This window comes from Pongo abelii, chromosome 5 (genome assembly GCF_028885655.2).
Source record: "Pongo abelii isolate AG06213 chromosome 5, NHGRI_mPonAbe1-v2.0_pri, whole genome shotgun sequence".
Classification (NCBI taxonomy): domain Eukaryota; kingdom Metazoa; phylum Chordata; class Mammalia; order Primates; family Hominidae; genus Pongo; species Pongo abelii.
In genome coordinates, this window is record NC_071990.2 from 154,085,367 (window position 1) to 154,103,413 (window position 18,047).

General features: G+C 38.5%; 1 protein-coding gene and 1 long non-coding RNA gene across 6 annotated transcripts in view; one reads left to right on the forward strand and one right to left on the reverse strand.

Annotated features, from left to right (window-relative positions):
* The window catches only part of SYNE1 (spectrin repeat containing nuclear envelope protein 1), a 512,392-nt gene that overhangs the window by 317,556 nt on the left and 176,789 nt on the right, over positions 1-18,047 (reverse strand). For all 5 annotated transcript variants that reach the window (XM_054558331.2, XM_054558330.2, XM_054558328.2 and 2 more), the window contains 10 exons: positions 17,335-17,493; positions 16,875-17,039; positions 15,078-15,212; positions 12,526-12,684; positions 12,104-12,312; positions 11,011-11,119; positions 8,965-9,129; positions 5,900-6,067; positions 3,562-3,732; positions 2,616-2,756 (listed from right to left, as the gene is read on the reverse strand). In XM_054558331.2, coding sequence (XP_054414306.2) covers positions 2,616-2,756; positions 3,562-3,732; positions 5,900-6,067; positions 8,965-9,129; positions 11,011-11,119; positions 12,104-12,312; positions 12,526-12,684; positions 15,078-15,212; positions 16,875-17,039; positions 17,335-17,493 — 1,581 coding nt within the window. The remainder of the gene's footprint in view (positions 1-2,615; positions 2,757-3,561; positions 3,733-5,899; positions 6,068-8,964; positions 9,130-11,010; positions 11,120-12,103; positions 12,313-12,525; positions 12,685-15,077; positions 15,213-16,874; positions 17,040-17,334; positions 17,494-18,047) is intronic.
* Positions 1,999-5,901, forward strand: LOC129060106 (uncharacterized). The gene is made up of 3 exons (XR_008526532.2): positions 1,999-2,500; positions 2,631-2,699; positions 5,646-5,901. It is a non-coding gene; the product is annotated as an uncharacterized LOC129060106 (long non-coding RNA).

Here is an 18,047-nt window from a genome sequence, read left to right on the forward strand (position 1 = left end):
AGGATGCACCAGGTAAAAATTGACTCACATTAGATTGATCTGGGATGAAACCTAGGCTCCGACCTTCACTACCTGAGTGACCTTTGGCCACATCTCTCTGAATTTTCCTTTCTTCATCAGTAAAGCCATACCTTATTTTCAAGATTAAACATGATATTGCTATGAACCCTCTATCACACACACCAGTACACAGAGGACACTCAAGTCCCTTGGCATAACCATTCCTTAGCACAACTACTCAAGGGCTATCAACTTGAATAAAGGTTTGTAATAACAAAGCAAAGTGAGCAAAGAACTACAGGAGAGCAATGATTCTAGATTGGCAGTGAGCATAGGCAATTAGTAAAATGGCTCTGTTTTTTGAATGAAAAAATAACGTAGTGACTAAAGATGTGGGCTCTGGAAAAGGACCTTTTGGATTGAAATCCCAACCTCACCATTTAGTGATCTGCAGATCTTGAGTGAGTTCATCACCAACTTTGTGCCTTATGTGTCCTTCTTCATATAACATGATTGATAATGATACCTATTTCTTAGGACTGTTTTGAGGATTAAAGGCAATGATAAACATCAAATATTTAAATCAACATATTATATGTGTTTGATAAATGCTACCTCATATTATTACATCAATCCCAAAGTACAGAAGATCATGGACAAAGGAGAATTTGAATAACAAGACTCAAAAGATTCCATTTGTTTCAATCTACAGGTACTTAAACTGATCCAAAGGGATTAGTGCAAATGGAATCACAGGGGGTCAGAAACTCTGGATGGAACGTGGTCAGAAACATTTAGGAAATTAACCCAATAAATATCTTTGTATTTATAAAAGGCACCTGATATGTTTTTAATACATGAAATAATTTATTTATTTTTTAAAATAGAGATGGGGTATTGCTATACTGACCAGGCTGGTCTCAACTCCTGGCCTCAAGCAATCCTCCCATCTCAGCCTCCCAAAGTTTTAGGAATACAGGCATGAGCCATCGTACCCGGCCAAATAATTTAAATTAAAAATTAAAATAATGTTCTATTTAAATGGCTAATGAATATTGCATAGACTTGAAAGAGTCTGTGGTCTTAGAAAACTTCAAAATCCTCAGTAAGTTTTTAGGAGAAACAAAAAATTAGCAGTATGGGAGAGAGTGAAGCCTTTTGCAGGTAAGAAAACAGAAACACAAAGGTTTTCTTGCTAAAGGCTAGGGAAGGGTGGACACAAGGCTCTTCTTTCTAAGACACCGGTTAACTCATTTCTCTACTAATTCAGTCTTTCTATAAACCCCAAAGAGGCACCATAGGAACTTCAATGCATGGTACAAATTGGTTGGTCTGCTTAGAGTGTCCAAGGTGTTTGAGCTTGTAGGGTTGGGTTCACCAAGTACACCTACTAAATACGGTCTGTTTGATGCCCCATTGGAGTCTCAAAATCGCTACCTCCAAAATGAAATAATTGGTCATCTTTTCCCATGAACAGTTTCTCGTTCACATTCCCCATCTCACTTCCATTGTCTCCGTCAGACTCAAAACCTCGGGTATCAACATTTTCGTCACTCACTCTGTCTGGTTAGTTTCCCTATCTTCCTGTGAACTCCACATCTTTTGTATCTGTTTCTGTGTATCACCTGCCACCCCACCACCCTTATGTATGCCCATATTAACTCCCATATGCCCATATGCAATAACTTAAATGGATCCCATGACCCCAGTCTTTCACACTTTCAGTCACTTTTCTACACCTGCCTAAAACTTCATCCAAAGCCCAGCTCTGATCGTGTGGCTTTTCCTTTTAAGCCTTCAACAAGTCTGGCTCCATGTTGCCTAGAAAGTAATGCTTTAGGTCTTCAAGACTCTGAAATATGGGCCAAATTTCCTTTGCAAATTCATTTCCCATTGTTCTATTTTACAACACAGAATTCCTATTCAGAACACTTGTATGCTCTATGACATTCCACCTTCCAAAGAATGTCTGTATTCCGCTCCAAACTCTAGTAAGTTTTACTGCCCTTTAAGGTTCAGTTAAAAAATATTATTGCCTCCAGATTTTTTTTTTTTTGAGATGGAGTCTCACTCTGTCGCCAGGCTGGACTGCAGTGGTGCCATCTCGGCTCACTGCAACCTCTGCCTCCCGGGTTCAAGTGATTCTCCTGCCTCGGCCTCCCAAGTAGCTGGGACTACAGGTGTGTGTCACCATGGCCAGCTAATTTTTGTATTTTTAGTAGAGATGGGGTTTCACTATGTTGGCCAGGATGGTCTCAATCTCTTGACCTCATGATCTGCCCTCCTCAGTCTCCCAAAATGCTGGGATTACAGGAGTTGAGCCACAGCGCCCGGCCTGCCTCCAGATTTTAAAAACACTATACACATCTATTAGGGAACTAACCATTTTCCAGTTTGATAAAAATCTTTGTTTTACTTCTTGATGTTTAATCCTACTTATGTTTTCATTCTCCAATATGTGGAATCAATATGTGGAATCAATATGTGGAATCAATAAATAGTAAGTATCGATTAAATTAACAATAACAATTTATAGTAATAATGGAGGAGAAATCATTTTGTTTTGTTTTGCTTTGTTTTTTCTGAATATTGGGTACCAAGGAGCCATAATATACCTTTGTTTGTTCCAGTTCTGAAGATAAACTTTCCAAACTGCTAAAACTCAAGAAGCGTTCATGACTGGAACCTGTTTGAAAAAGGTATCTTACTACTGTTTCTTTGTTTGTTTCAAATCGCTCCCATTTTCTTAATGTGACCTAAATTTGAAAAAATAAACAACAATTGGGTTACAAATGTCACACAATACTATCACATTTTCATTCGTTTGCAAAACTGTCAACTTTCAGCCAATTCTCATTTCAAATTTCACACAGTCACAATGAATAGAGACGATTCTAGTATCTTCTGTAAGAATTTCTTTTCTCTATGTCAATGTTTTCATCTAGAAAAAGAGAGGACACATGGACTCAGATGATTTCTGAGTTTTTTATAATTTGTAAAGTCTTAGAAATGTAAAGATATTACTTAAAATGTAGATAAGTGACAAAAAAATAAAAAAGGCCCCCCAATCTGTCTCAAACAAGAAAGGAAGCACAGGAGAAGGTAGGGAGAGGGACGAGGAGATGAAGAGAGAGCATTAAGTAGTTGGCAAAAACTCAAAAACATTTTTAAAGGTAATGTGTCAACATCCCAATAAAGCATAAAGGTGGCATAAACGTGTGGCTGCATGGATTCCTGGAAAAGTGAAATGGTATGATCAAATTTCTGGATTCAGAAAAGTGTGGATGAAATCCTGGCTTTATTATTGATCAGTGCTGTGTGATACAGCACCAAGTCCTCAAACTCTTTCTTCTTAAGCATCCACACTTGCAAAATGTGCTAATTCCAATATCCATCTCTAAGGCTGATGTGATGATTAAAAGATGGTTCATGTACAGAATTTAACACAGGGCTGAAACATCAGAGGCGGTAACAAAGGTTTGCCTTGGTGTTATGAGGCACAACCGGAAGTGAACCCTGGCCCAGCCTCTGTTTAAATGGCCCCTAACTTCCGGCTCCTACCTGGATGCGGCGCTCCTGCCTCTCCCGGCTGCGCTCCAGGCCATCCAGCGTGCTCTCCAGCTTCCGCAGCTCCTCGCGGCCTCGGTCAGGCAGCCCCCCTTCTCCCTGCTGCGCCTGCGCGATCTGCTGCTGCACATCTCTCTTCTTTGCTGAGATCCGCTTTGTCTTTTGCTGGAAGCATTTATTCAACAGATGGATATAAATTGTGCTCTCTAAACAGCTAAGTAGGGACATCAACACCCACGCTTAACAGAAGTACAGAAAGGTGGGCCCGAAATGTATTTTAAAGCTAAGATTAACAGTTGAAATGGTAGTCGGATGCTATATTAGTCAAAGATGAACATTATTTGTAAATATTGTATGTTTTTAATGGTAAACAACACAAATAATTTGGCTTTCATGTTTTGTGTGCAAATTTGGAGAACATTTAGCATTTTGTGCAATACTCTAGGAAGAGTCTGGCAAAACAATTCATCTGACATGATTCTTCTTAAATAATTATTTTCTGCTTAAAAACACAAAGTCCCAACTCCAATTTTTAAAAATCATTTATTTTATTAAAATGCAAATATTAAGAGATTTATGTCCAGGGGCGGTGCAGTGGCTCACACTTGTAATCCTAGCATTTTGGGAGGCCGAAGCTGGAGGACTGTTTGGGGCCAAAAGTTTGAAACAGTCTGGGCAACATAGCAAGACCCTGTTTCTACAAAAAAATTAAAAAATTAGCCAAGTGTGGTGGTACATGTCTGTGGTCCCAGTTACTCGGAAGGCTGAGGTGGGAGGGTCACTTGAACCCAGGAGTTCGAGGCTGCAGTGAACTATGATTGTGCCACTACACTCCAGCCTGTGTGGCAGAGTGAGACACTGTCTCCAAAAATAAATGAATATTTATTTCCTGAGTATATTCGGAATGGTTAATTTGCTGAGATTTTGTGGGGGGAAGTTGTCTTAAAGTAAACTTTTTATTGAAGTATAATCTTCAAATAGAATAGTACATAAATCTCAGATATGCAGCTTATAAATTTTCACAAAGTAAATGCACCCATATAAAAAGTACCTGGCCTAAGAGTTTTAAAATATTAACATAAATATCTATAATCTTAAATTTATTGGACCTAAGTAAATGGAAACCCAAAAAACCATTTCACAATGATTGAGAACAATGTAACACCAAATATTAATTTTTTATACTCAGCCTTTTTTTTTTTTAGACGGAGTCTCGCTCTGTGCCCAGGCTGGAGTGCAGTGGCGCAATCTCGGCTCATTGCAAGCTCCGCCTCCCGGGTTCATGCCATTCTCCTGCCTCAGCCTCCTGAGTAGCTGGGACCACAGGCACCCGCCACCACGCTCGGCTAATTTTTTGTGTATTTAGTAGAGACAGGGTTTCACCATGTTAGCCAGGATGGTCTCGATCTGCTGACCTCGTGATCCGCCCACCTCGGCCTCCCCAAGTGCTGGGATTATAGGCGTGAGCCACCGCGCCCGGCCTATACTCAGCCTTTTTATAATTATTAAGTAAATCTAGAAATCCTGAAGGCTGGGATTTTAAACATACTTTTAATGCGACTTCCATTTTTATATATTACAGAATATATACATATATAATACACACACGAAATATTATATAAATTAGCTACCCTTTTGCTACTGTGTATCAGGTTAGCTAGAATTTTTTCATTAAAATATTTTATTTGAATCAAATTTCCATTTATATTGAGTTTAACAAGGTATATATTCCTTCTATGCAAACATTGGTAATGTGCACTACCAGACTATCAGAAATTAAGTTGATTAAAATAGTTTCTTATCAATATATATACCAGAATTTCTTCATTTCTAGTTCTAATCCTTTATAAGAGTGTACACTCCAGGAAGGTCTAGTACTTTAAGTAAGTCATCATTTCTCAAACTAAAGTGTGTTCAACGTTGTAAGTTGAAGAGAAAGATTTTAATATAAAGACAAAAGAACAGTGATCTCAAATATGAAGCAATTGGTCCATCTATGCCTTTCCAACTGTTTTGAAAAGGAGAATCTAGCAAGTTTTGTGCAGTTTTTCATAGCTAAACCAATTTTCTCTCCACAGTACTCCTTGAACTTTTTGATGTCATCAAGTCACTCGGTCTGGAAATTTATGTTGCAGAATATCCTGAAATGTTTAATATCTAACAGAGAAAGCAAAACCCAGAAGCGCCAAATTCTTTTAACCATTCAACTCTTCCTTCCCACGTCCCCTCACCCACTCCCTCAAGCCAGTGGTTGTATTCTTTATCTCCCTAGTTCTTTCACAGTAGCAAATCAACTTTACATAATCTTGTTGGAAGAAAGAGGCATTTTTACCTGGTGATGAAGAAGTAACTGCTGTGCTTCAAACAGATTTTCAGTATCCAAGATCTTCTCAGCTTGTTCCTGGACTTCTTTAGAGCCAGAAATTAATTCTTCAAGAGAATTTTTGACTATTTCTTTGTACTGGACACAGTCCCCAAAATTGCTTAGCATCTTTTCAACCTATATTTTCATGAAAAAAAAAAAAACAACGTAAATCATATGCTACTTGTTGAAGTTGGTATAATTTTTTTGGTAAGGTATTATTGAAAAATAAACATTGTATGTATTTAAGGTGTACTACGTGACTGTGAAATGATTGTCCAAATCAGGCTAATTAGCCTATCATCTCACATATTTCTCCCTTTGTTTTTTTGTGAGAACACTTAAGGTCCACTCTCTTAGCAAGTTTCAAGTATACAATAGGTAATATTAACTGCAGTCACCACCAGAACTTTTTCATCTTAGAACTTAATGTTTGTGCTCTTCGATCAAAACCCCCCTGTTGAAGATCATGTAATCTTACATATTTTAGGACTGTGCACAAAGTCTACCTCAACCACTTGACATATAAACACAGATCTTTAACTTTTATTCCTTCTCATATTACTCAGGCTTATTCCATTATTATTAAATTTCATAATCATTTATGGGGCTTGCAGGCTTTATTCGATATGTTGCTCTGTGGCATATTAAAAACCCATTCAACCTGGTAATCAAGGAAGGATAACAAAACTGCATATATTACATATATATATTGCCTTCTAGGTCTCTTTAATTATAATTGCATGACTAAAACCTAATTATAAAAGTGCCTTACGAGAAAGTGAGTCCATATTATTTAAAGCAAATAGGAAAACATTTGTAGAGTTGAAAAAGAGAATAAAAGAGTATTTGTTATAAATGTACTTCCAATAATCCTACATAAAAATAAATATAATTTACAATTTTGTAGTCATCTAATGGATTCTCTTCCTTATCATTTCCCTAAATTTTGAATTTTCTTGTCTAATTTCTGCTTCCTCTATTTCAGTTTTACCAAAATCCTTTGTTTTCAAAGCCTATCCTTTATCTTCGCTAAGATCCTCATTTTTACATGTTGTCATTTGTTCTCCACAGAAGCCTTCCAGTTTCTTCTTCTTTTATCCTTTTTTCTTTGACTCTCTTCTAATCTAAGTTTTTCCAAGGAGAGCAGTCTGTTCTCCAAACAAGCAGCAATGAGACCTCATGAAAACCACAAACTCCCAATTTCAATATAAATCAGAGCAAATCTGTTGAAATAATGACTCTTCACTGTATCTTGTGCATCCACCCACAGTCTTTTTTTTTCTTCTACTGGACAATTGCAAACACATTGTGTTCAACATTAATTTAAATACTAAATGAATTATTATCAAAGAAAGGGGCTGAATGTGCCAAATCCATCTCTTCATACAAATCCATCTGTAAACAAAATGTGTTTTTCTCCATTCCTCTCTTTCTGCTTTCACTAAGTAAGTGATCAAGTAGTGGAAAAGGGTATTAATATAAATTATACAGAAGTTTAAGGTAGATGAGTGTGTAAAAACTTAATGTCTGTGTGAACATTCATTAGAGATTCTTACTACAAGTCCTGGGGCAAAATCATGAGAGTACTTGGAAGATAAAGCAAATGGCCTCGGTAAATGTTAGGGAAACTACTAATTTCTAACTTTAAAGGCAGTGATTTTTTTTTTTTTTTTTTTGGTGGGACAAAATATATTACAAGCTTGTCTGTGAATAACGACAAATATTTGTTCGATCTTGCCTCAAAGATCACCTTCATATACACTAACTTTTTAGAATGTTGTTTTTACTTTTCCTGTCACCAAAAGAGGGAAAGAAAGAGCAAAAGAAGCAACTGCCATATTTTCACTAAAGGTATGGTTGTGGCAACTGGCTAAATTTGACTGTTGCTTTGAAAGATGGATAATCAAAGGATTGAAATAGATTATGTTCCAAAATTTGATTAGTCATAGAACTATTTTCAATTTGTCAAAAACTCATAGGGAAACTCTAATTTATATATAAAAATTCTCACATAAAACTAAAATCATAAGCAGTTCAGAGTATTCTTGGCTTATGTAAATTCAGCATTAGAGTCTCAAGCAGATTTAAATGGATTAAAAACATGAAGGTTAACAGATGAACTGTTAGATGAGAAATCTCTATGGAGAATTTCAGATTTTCAGAAACTGAGCTTTGTGGTCATTTTCTTGTAATCCATTAGGCCATTTTTCCATGCAATTTTATACTTAAATGATTTCAAAAAATACTGGTAAATATACTTTACGTTCTTACATTATCTTCCAAAGCACAAACTTAGATTTATATAAAAACCTGGTCAGTAAAAATATTTTTGCTGATGGTGGAAGTGGCCCTACTGGAAATGAAGTAGATGGGTTTGTATATTTTAATCTATAAGGGAATATAGAAAAACATTAAAATGCATATCAAAGCACTAGGAAGATAATTTTACTGGCCTGCTGATTTAACACTGAATATTTTATTATTACTAAGAACCAGTTATTGAGCATTTACTCTGTTTCAGGAACTACACTATGTGCTTAACATACATTACTGCATTTAATTCATGACACTGCTTTTTAGAGTGAGTATTTTTAACCCTGTTTTATAAATAAGGAAATCAAGACCTAGATGTTAAGTAAGTTGAAGGTTACCTAGGAGGTGGGGTATCACATTTAAACTCTAATCCTGGATTTCTTTGACCCTAAGCCTTGTTCTTAGCCTCCATGATATATCTTAAGCTGACCATAAAATAACAATGCTTTTTATAAAAGTAAAAAGTGTGGATTTGATAAGTTTAATATTTCAGATATAGGTCATGAACCTGAACTAACATTTCCAATAATTTCACAGACCATGCATCAAACATCCTCTTCATCTTTCCCAACAAGCTTCATATAAGAAAGCATAACAACTATTCTGTTTCAACTACGGTTTCTTTATAAAATTACTTGCTAAACTACAACCAGAAGAAAAAGAACCTTCCAGATGCCTCACCCAGAACTGTCTGTTTAGAGTGTGAGTAAACGCTATACCTCTGACAGCAGCGTCACAAGAGCCTTGAAAGAGCTGGATAATTTTGCCAGCTCATCTCCTTGCTTTTGGGCTTCATTTTCAGAAGAAACTTCTGTCAAAACTTTCAGCCTGGATTTCAGCCAGCTGAGGGTCTCGCCCCTTTTGGTAACGCCATTTCTGATCTCCTGAAATGAGAGAACACTTTTGATGAACACGGTGCAACTGTGAAACCATAACTTTCCAGCAATAAAGGACTCAGCCTAAGAAGGTTTGCAGGTGGAGCAGAATAGAACCAGACATCATTCAGCAATACAGTGCCTGCTTAGTTTACTTTTGTACGTACTTTTAACAAAAGTCCACAAGTGCTTGAAAGAATACTGTTGTCTATTCTTGAATCAGCTTCATAATTAGATTGGTTAGATACTTATGTCCTTGATGGTAAAAAAGATGATTCTAAAAATACTGTAGAAAAATATGAGACGCCACAATTGTCAACTATAACATACATACACTTTGTTATCGCACTTCCTGTGAGCTGGAAAGAAGATGGTATTTTGTGAAAAAATAATGAAAGTTCTTTTTTTCAGTCAGCTGATTTCTTTTATTGAAGAGTCTACTTGTTGACTATTGTTATGGATGCTCTAAAGATTTATTTTAACTTCATTAACTTACATTTTCTGCTGAATTTTTATTAGCTTTTAGAAGCCAATATCCCATATAGCAAGAAGTATCAGTGGGAGCACAGCTCTAATTTAGGAAGCGAGGCTTTATTGATAAGAAAATGCTAGAAAGACTCCAGGGCTTCAGACCTTGAAGGGCTGCTGACTGAGAGAGTGGTGACTGGAGCAGCCTGTCCTCCCTACAGCAGTTCTGGGGTGGCTCAAGAGCAGGGGTCTCCCACCAGGGCCACTCCAGGGCTTTGCCAGGGCAAATGCACACCAGCCAGGAAACTGTTGGTTCCAGACCCCAGTGATCTCCTCATTCTAGGATGTGAATTTTTTGTGTGTGTGATGAAAGCAACCAGTAGCAAATGTAGATATCCTTCCATATGCATACCATGATATTGAGCACCACTAGCATTTGAGGGGATTGTATAATTTAATTGAAAAAGAAATGGGCCAGGGGCAATGGCTCACACCTGTAATCCCAGCACTTTGGGAGGCCGAGTGGGGCGGATCACTTGAGCACAGGAATTTGAGACTAGCCTGAGCAACATGGCAAAACCCTACCTCTACAAAAAATACAAACATTAGCCAGGCATAGTGGCATGTGACTATAGTCCCAGCTACTCAAGAGGCTGAGGTGGGAGGATTGCTTAAGCCCAGGAGGTCGAGGCTGAAGTGAGCTATGAAGGTACCACTGCACTCCAAACCTGGGTGACAGAGACCTTGTCTCAAAAAACAAACGCTCAAAGGACAGGAACAGAAAGGAAATATATTCTCCTCAACAGCAACTATGTGGCAACTATGTGACTTGCAAGGGTTAAAAATGTTCAAAGATGAAGACTTTTTACAACATTATGTGTCTAAGAGTGAGAGAGTGCCATTTACAGAATGCAAACTGTGTTTGAGCCTGAGGCTCTGTGGCCCTGGAGGGGTTTCTCAGGCTGTACCCACACTCATAGAGGCTGAAATGAACCAGCTTAATGTCACATAGAAAGGATGCCTAGAGACCTTGCCCAACTGCCTGATTTTTCTGTGACCTGCCTTTTGCATGGCTGAAAATGTATTGTATAAAAGCATACAGTGTTCTTGTTTTCCATGATGATTCTTAAATTTCTACTGGGTTATACGCCCATGCATGCAATTTTCCACTCAGGACTCCTCATTAGCTAAAGATGCATTTGTGGCACCACGGAGCATGACTAACCCTCAAAGCTACAAAGGATTCAATAGGAAAAAACCCTACAATGCTCCAAAGTAATATAAGGAGACTTATTTTAAAGACAATTTTCAGGAACTTATTTTTTTTTCCAGAAAGAAAAAAGGAGACAACCGTTAGATCCTCTAACATTATTTTTCCACTATGAGAAATTTTCCTCTAGCAAATAATGACCCTGAACTTACTTCAACGGCACGTTTAACCTCTCCGTGGCTGGCAGTATCGATGGCCTCACCCTTGATCCCCTTTAATTGTGTCTCATTTGTAGATATCCAAGATGAGAACTCAGAGAATCTGAAATAACATAAGCACTTTCTTATTAAAGGGAGAACATACCAGAATGATTAGAATATGTTTTCTATTTTGAACTCACTCACGGAAATTTAACAATTAAGTGATTACCAAATTGATTAACAACTTTTCTGGAAACTATTCTTTTAACATGACGCTCATGTTAAAGGGCAGGGGTGGCCACCCTCTATGCTCAGTTACTAGGGGCGGGGAGATGGGGGAGCTCAGCTAAGGAAAAAGACGTATTCTAGGGAATGAGCACCTGAAAAGAAGGAAGGGACCACTTGAGGTCTGGCCTCGTGTGTCCCCACCAGGGTGAGACACGAACCTATAGAGGAAGAAGCCGCCCTTTAGGGATATGAGGTCATACAGTTTGGCTGTGTTGCCACCAAAATCTCATCTTGAACTGTGGTCCCCATGATCCCCACATGTCATGAGAGGGACCTGGGGGGAGGTAATTGAATCATGGGGGCAGTTACCCCCCTGCTGCTGTTCTGGTGATAGTGAGTGAGTGCTCACAAGATCTGATGGTTTCATAAGGGGCTTTTCCCTCTTTTGCTCTGCAATTCCCCTTCCTGCCATCATGTGAAGAAGGACATGTTTGCTTCCCCTTCTGGCATGATTGTAAGTTTCCTGAGGCCTCCCCAGCCATGCTGATCTGAGAGTCAATGAAACCTCTTTTCTTTATAAATTACCCAGTCTCAGGTATGTCTTTATTAGCAGTGTGAGAAAGGAGTAATACACAAGGATATTGGGGAGAAAGGGATTGGCCAACTTTGCCTCAAAGAGATAACATCTGGGTCACTTGGAAACAAAGTGCCTCACCCTGATTCTGACTAAAATCCATTCCTTTTATTAAATGAAGGATTTTTGTACAAGAATATGAGCAACAAATATGAAATATGTTATTTCTTGTTTTGTCATGATCTCTGAACTAACAGAATTGAGTTTGACTACCCCCCTCTCTGGAGGCCATTCTGAGGCTACCTGCTAGTGTAGTCCTTCCACTTGTCTGGGTCTTCCATGAGCTTCCTGTAGGTGCTGTCAATGGCAGCTTTGAGCTCTTTGAGTGTCGTGTGACAGGTTCCAGGTGTGTCCCTTACTGGGTCCCGGACTGGGAGTTTCACGCAGAGTTCCTCGATGAGCTGTAACCTTTTCTCACAGAGATGATGAGGACCTTTGTCACTGAAGAAAACCTAATGTGTAATAAATGTTTTTATAATCCCTGTGAGAAGCCACACAGTACTTTTACATTTTCACAGAAAAACCAAAGGAAGATTCCCACGCAGACTACCAAGGTAGGGTAATTAAGCTATTTTTTTTCAGACTCAAACCAAAATATTAGTAATATCCTTTATGGAACGATGTGACTTGACATGGCTATCCACATTGTGGTGTGGGAGACATACCCTGTGCTCTTTAATTATCTTTTCACTGCCTTCCTGGGGCATCAGCTTGGTCTCTCGATCCAGCTCAGTTCTGCATTCTTCTACAGAGGCTAAGAACCTATTCTTCTCCACATCAATCTTCAGATGAAGCAAATGATAAGGGGCTTCTCCTTGAAGATCCTACATTCCACAGGAAGATTCAGAAAATTAGGATGATGTTCCTGATTATGTACATTCCCAATTGAAGTGGCAAAAAAAAAAAAAATCCATAACATATTCCTTTTAGGGCCAGTGTGAATGGGTCACTACTTTCCACACCTGGTCTCTCTACTTTGTATTTTTCCAAGTACCAGGACCACAGCAAATCCTTTCAGTCTGCTGTGGGTTAGGTGTTTCCTCAGTGATTACTTGATTTAATGTTCACAGTAGCCCTGCACGGTATTTTTTATTATTATTATTATTTTTTGGTGAGATGGAGTCTCACTCTGTCGCCCAGGGTGGAGTACAGTGGTGCAATCTTGGCTCACTGCAACCTCTGCATCCTGGGTTCAAGCGATTCTCCTGTCTCAGCCTCCTGAGTAGCTGGGACTAGAGGCAGCACCACCACGCCCAGCCACTTTTTGTACATTTAATTGAGACAGGGTTTCACCATGTTGGTCAGGCTGGTCTTGAATTCCCAACCTAGGTGATCCACCCACCTCAGCTTCCCAAAGTGCTGGGATTATAGGCGTGAGCCACTAAGTCTGGCCAGTGCTGCACAGTATTAATGTTCTTATTTTACAGATTACATCATTAAGTCTCAGGGGTAAGTACAAAAGCTAGGATTTTACCACAGATTTAAATCATACCCTCTCCCCTATATGTGTCCCTTTTGATTTTGTCAATGACCTTGTGAGGTAGGAGGGGCAGATAGTATACCCACTTCAAAAAGGAAGAACATGAGGAAAGCTTATTAGTGAAAAAAAGTTTTAAAAAGAAAAGAAAAAAAAAAAAGAAAATGTAGCCCAGGCTGCCGACCACCTGCCATATCCTCTTTTCCTTAGATCATACATTGAGAAACAAGCAAGCAAGCACTCAAACAATACATAACATTTCATGTTCTTTTAAATGATAAACATAAGCTTCATCATTAACTTAAGTCCCTTAATTTTAACTAACTTCTATCCTATGGCATTTTAAAGGATTACCTTTGAAAGAGAATACTAAGATGACTGATGAGAAAAATGAGGTGGGCCTATGGAAAGTCCCACCTAGATTAAATCCTAGAGGTGTGTGTGTGTGTGCGCGCGTGTGTGTGTGTGTAATAAAATACAACCTTCAGTTATAGTCTTTATTCCATAATACATTTACAATATGATATGCTTCAAAGACATCTAACAAAGCTTGGATTTCTTTAAGAATCCTTTTTTCAATGAAAAACTTGAATTTTCAAATTTAGTAATATAGCAAGTAAAAAGGATATTTCTTTAACTGTGTTTTTCTTGTGCACAGGGATAATTATTTAGTTTATGTTACTGAGATCTTAAAAATACACAAAGTGAGACAACCTGATGGAGAGAGTTTCAGCTGCCAATCTTCTGAACTCCAAAACTCCTCCATGTAGCGCATGTGAAATATCACCTCAAGTTAGCACACACTCACCTAAAGCTAGAGCTGTCTTCCTCCTGTCTACCTCAAGGAAGACAGCCTTCCATGGGTCTCCACTGTGTTGCAGCTACTTCCATAATCTGACACACAGTCTGAAGTCAGCCTCCATGGGACAGACCCAGCTCATCTCCCATGGTTCTTCCACAGCCCATGACACACAAGTCAGACGGATGCCCGCGGGCCCCCGCGTCCCCCTGCACGCTCTCCTGCTTTCTCTCTTCTGTGCTGCTGTGTCACCCCCTGCTTACTCCCATTTCTGCTTCTTCTTTAAAGTTCTGGCTCAAAACTAGTTACCTGATTCGCTGTTTTCCAATTTCCAAGTGGGTCCACCTCCCTCTTTCAAAGCTTTCATAAATATATGCACATTTGGATTTATCATATATTATACTTGCATTATTTGCAACTAATTATCTCCTTTACTGAACTCTTAAGCTCTTTGGGGGAAGAGGGGTATGCTTTGTTCATCATTGAATTCTTGACTACAAATGTTTTCATTTATATTTTTTGATCATAGCTATCTCAACTAGATGATAAAATCTTTGGGGGGGGGGCAGAAACTATAAATATATGTTTTATGATTTCAGTAGGTATACCTAACAAGATTTATTCAGCAGAGAGAAGCTTACGAAATGTTGCTAGAATAAGTTAAATGTTCTTGCACCCTGGATTAAAAAAAAAAATCAGGAAACCAAAAAGAATGCTCGAGTAATAGGATAAAATTGATGCTGATAACAAATAGGAATAACACAATTCTATCATGTATTATCAGGTTTTATTTAAGTCCAGTTTTTCAATTTTTTAAATGAGGGAAATCGTTACAGTGACTTTCCAGGAATTTCTAAATTTCTCTTACATTTGGACCTTAACACGCTCAAGCTTCTCCCTTCATTGAGCTTGCATGGTGTCTCCGTCCTGTCCTGACTCACCTTCCACTGTTTGTGGAGCTTTCGAACAGCTTCCTGCAGCCCCTGCTGCTCCTGCTCTGGAAGGATGTCGGTGAGTTCATCACAAGCTTTCAGGAAAGCATTGAGCACCCTCTGATCCAGCTGACTGAAAAACTCCTGACATGGAGGGGAAAGTGGGTAAGAGTGTTGGACAGACAAAAAGGCAGCATCAGGCAGGATCAGCCTCTAAACAGCCTCTAAACAAGCCTCTCAGCCAGTGCTGCCCTCTTCGAGATTTCCAGGCACCCACTATTGTTTTTTAAGGATGAACTATGTACACCTATAGTTATGAATCAGAAGCCATCATATCTGAAATTCTACTAGTACTTTTTATTTTTTAGAAAAATTCTTTGTGGTTTTCAAATTTGGTAGAATATTCCAAAAGGAATAGCTCATCTTCCAAGGGGAGATGCCAAAACCTTGATTCTGTAGCGATAGAGCTTTTGTTCCCCTTTGGTGAAGTCAGAAGAACAGAACAGAAGCCAGGACTAAGCCTCATAATTCCACATTCCCCAACCACAGTGCTTCAGGGCCTGATGCTTCATCATGAGCCATTGTCACATTCACACATGTGCACAGAGAAGCACACATGTGCACACATAGGCACACATGCTATGCACCAAATTGTGTTCTTCTTCAAACTCATATGGTATTTGGAGATGGGAACTTTGGAAGGTAGTTAGGTTCAGATGAGGTCATGGGGATGGGGTCCTCATGATAGGATTAGTGCCCTTATGAGGAGGGACACCAGAAAGCTTGCTAGCTCACTCTGCCATGTGAGGGCACAGGGAAAAGGTAGCCATCTGCAAGCCAGGAAGAGGGCCCTCCCCAGAACCCTACTATACTAGCACCTGATCACAGATTTCCCTTCTCCAGAACTATGAGAACATAAGTTTCTGTTGCTTTAGCCACCTGTCTGTGGTATTTTGCTATGGCAGTCAAACAGATAAAGACAATACGCATGTACATATTACATATGACTAAGTCTCACACAGTCTCAGGAGTAGACACGCAGAATTATTTTGTAAAAACGGTGATTCAAAACAAAAAGTACCATACTGTAGAGGTGAATAAACTGAATGAGATGTTTTGTGTTTTGTGGTCACAGACATTAACCCTAAATCTAGTCTGCAGAATCACAAATACATTGCATATATCATTTGAGAGTGTGGTTTATACAAATAGCCGCTGAAATGTCAGAAAAGATAACCCAAATACACGTTCTCAGAGTGCTGGTTATTTCCATATACCATTCATGAACATTATGACTGATGTTCTCAATATTGATACTGAGATGATAAACATGAAGATGGCTTTTCATGATAAACATGAAGATGATAAACATGAAGATACTAGGACAAGTTGTGTATCAGCCACCAGACTTCAAGTGACACAGTCTCTATACCATGATATGGTGAATGTATAAAATGAGCACAAAGGACTTAGCTAGTCACCTCGAGTTATCTGTTTAAAAGAATCTTTAGTTATAGAAGAATCTGTAAGCTAAATAATGAATTAGTAATTTGGAGAACTTGAATTATTCTATGACTCTCTACTATTCTGGGACTTAGGAATGGCCAATGACAAGTCAGCTCACCAACTCTCTTGAAGTTCTTTTCACTTACCATATCTTTGGGTCTCATACCTAAAAAGTCTCTGCTTCCCTGACTCAACTGCCCACTCCCCTTCTGTACCAGATCAGCATGACTTTTTTAAGTTTTCCTCCAAGGTTGTTTGTCCATGTATTCAGGTCAAGTGTCCCCTAAAGGGTGGACTCACAGTGTGTCTCCGCAGGAGCTCCTCCGGATCCCCCTTTTCCTCCAGGCCCTCCTGAGCAATCCGCAGTACCTTCTCCAACTCTGCTCGAGACTCCTCAAACTTCTTCATCAAGCGACTGTTGGTTTCCACATGCTTCTTCCAATCTCCAGTTTTCTTTACCATACTCTTGATGTGAAAAACAATCATAATGTGATGCTGCTTTCTCATTACTGAAAGGATCATTTTGTTAGAGGGTATTATTGATTTAAAAAGCACTTGGAAAAAAGACATTTCATCATCATGGGAATAATTAACTCTTTTCAATATTAATTAATATTAGGTAAAAAAGTAGGACAATGATTGGCTTCCAAACACCAGCAGGTAAGGCGTTTTAGCAAGACCAAAAGCATGAGTGATGGTTTCTTGTCCTCACTCTGCATTTTCCCTGGCTCACAGCTCTAAAGCAGGGAGAGCAAATTACCTGAAAAGCAACATGAACATCTGCAATCTGTCTTTGTAGCCTCGTCTGATCAAAATGCTTTAACACGTTGCTCAAGGTCACAAACTTTTGAACACTTTGACTGCCTTTCTCAATAAGTGTCAAGGTTTTCTTACAGTTTTCTTGACAAGCTAACAGTTCCTATAAGGAAATGAAACCCCACAACAATGTTATTTACAAGACAGAGTGAGAGAGAAAGAAAGAGAGTGACCATTACAGATAATAAGAACAACATTATATAGCTTTTAGGCTTCTAACACCAATAAGTAAAACCAAAAGTACTGTGGAATATTTCAAAAGATCTCAGTTTTAAACAATCACTGAAGTCAGTGCTTTCTTATATAAGGCATTTAAATGTTACAAAGAGGTTTTTTTTTGAGATTTTTAAATACCTCATGTACATTTTATTGTCATTAAGAAAATGACAGAGCATCAAAAGTTATTTGTCTAGGTCTGCATTCCTCTAGTAAGATGACAGACCTGTGGTTTATTGAGAGAACAATCATGAAATCAATGAATACATATCAGGTTTTAATGTGACTAAACAAATTAAGCATCAATGCACATTCACTTTGCTGAAAGAGATGCACTATATATATATATATATATATAGTATATCCTAAATTTATAATATTTGAAGGTGTACAACCTATCAGCCTTATTAATGAAATGGTAGGGTTCAGATCCTAATAAAA